This window comes from Corvus brachyrhynchos, unplaced genomic scaffold (genome assembly GCF_000691975.1).
Source record: "Corvus brachyrhynchos isolate BGI_N302 unplaced genomic scaffold, ASM69197v1 scaffold555, whole genome shotgun sequence".
Classification (NCBI taxonomy): domain Eukaryota; kingdom Metazoa; phylum Chordata; class Aves; order Passeriformes; family Corvidae; genus Corvus; species Corvus brachyrhynchos.
In genome coordinates this window covers 16,581-18,135 of record NW_008238357.1, presented here as the reverse complement: position 1 = coordinate 18,135, position 1,555 = coordinate 16,581, and the positions used below count along the sequence as shown (strand labels likewise).

The window sequence follows — 1,555 nt, the reverse complement described above, 5'->3', positions numbered from 1 at the left end:
CCGCCCCTCCCAGCCCCCTCAAACCACCCCACAGCTCTGTGCCAGGAACCCCCCCAACCATTCCCTGCAACATAAATGACCCCAAGAACCAACCAAATTCTCTCCGAGCCACACAGCTCAGCCAAGATCACCAAAACTCTCTCAGAGACCCCCCCCAAAAGGCCCCTCCAAGCACCACAAATGGCCCCAAGAGCCACAAAAGCCCCTCCCAGTCCCCCAAGGAGCTCCCAGACCCTCTCCACCCCCCATGGCACCGACAAGGACAGGCTGGGGGACAGGAATATCCACAGCCCAGAGCACCTTGGGCGCTTCAGCAGTGATTTGGGCACTTTGGAGGTCACACCCCAAAGGGAGAGACCCAGGGCAGGGACTGGGACAGACAGCCAGAATTCCTGGAGAACAGACAGGCTCAGGTGGACACGTTCTGCCCCCACAACTACGAGATCGTGGCCCCAATCTGCCTGCCTTCGTGGCCCCACAACGCTCAGATCCTCCCAAATATTCCTCTGAACCCCAAGTTCACCCCCAAATTCCAGGAAAATGGTGCAGCTTTAGATCTCTTTGTTTAATTTCTTTATTTTTACACCAATTTTGGTTGTTTCAGTAGGATTAACACAGAAATTACTGTGAAGCAGAAGATCTCCAAGATCATCCAGGGTTGCTTGATGCCACCAGAAGAAACAATTGGACAGAGCAGATGAAAATTTTAGGGTGTAAAGGTAAAAAATCAGCTCTTTCCAATGAATTTCCAATGCTGATCTGAGTCCTGATGGATGTTCCTGCCCCTGCGTTCACCCAGGTGCCTACGGGGATCCAGGAGAACGTGGAGAGCACCAGCCAGGGGTCTTCCCAACACGGATCACAGGGAATGTGGGTCACCAGGGCTCTTCCCAACGTGGGTCCTCTGATGGCAGATGGAGTTGGAGCAGAGGACAAAGCTCTTCCCGCAGTTGGGGCACTTGCAGGGCTTCCATTAGGGGTGCCTTTGTTGGTGTCTGGTCAAGGCTGAGCTCCTGGAGAAGCTCTTCCCACACTGGGGACACTCGTAGGGCCTCTCCCCGGTGTGGATGCGCCGGTGCCTGACGAGGTGGGAGTTGTACCTGAAGCCCCTCCGGCACACAGAGCAGCGGAAGGGCCTCTCCTCTGTGTGAATCCGCTGGTGCAGGAGGAGATAGGAGCTGGTCTGAAACCTCTTCCCACACTCGGAACACTCGTAGGGCCTCTCTCCTGTGTGAATGCGCTGGTGGACGAATAAGGCGGAGCTCTGTGAGAAGCTCTTCCCACACTCGGGACACTCGTAGGGCCTCTCCCCGGTGTGGATGCGCCGGTGGCGGATCAGGTGGGAGCTGTCTGTGAAGTTCTTCCCACATTCCCCACACTCGTAGGGCCTCTCCCCGGTGTGGATGTGCTGGTGGCGGATCAGGTGGGAGCTCCATCTGAAGCTCTTCCCACATTCCCCACACTCGTAGGGTCTCTCCCCAGTGTGGATCCTCTGGTGGTTGATCAGGTAAGACCTGTACCTGAAGCTCTTCCCACATTCCCCACACTCGTAGGG

The 1,555-nt window shown here is 56.3% G+C and overlaps 1 protein-coding gene across 1 annotated transcript; it reads right to left on the bottom strand.

Annotated features, from left to right (window-relative positions):
* Nucleotides 1–556: 556 nt before the first annotated feature.
* Nucleotides 557–1,555, bottom strand: LOC103616488 (zinc finger protein 211; the record flags this gene model as incomplete). Its single annotated transcript, XM_008634660.2, is given in 1 exon segment — nt 557–1,555. A coding segment is annotated over 1 exon segment (696 nt), but the record flags the coding sequence as incomplete, so codon positions are not given.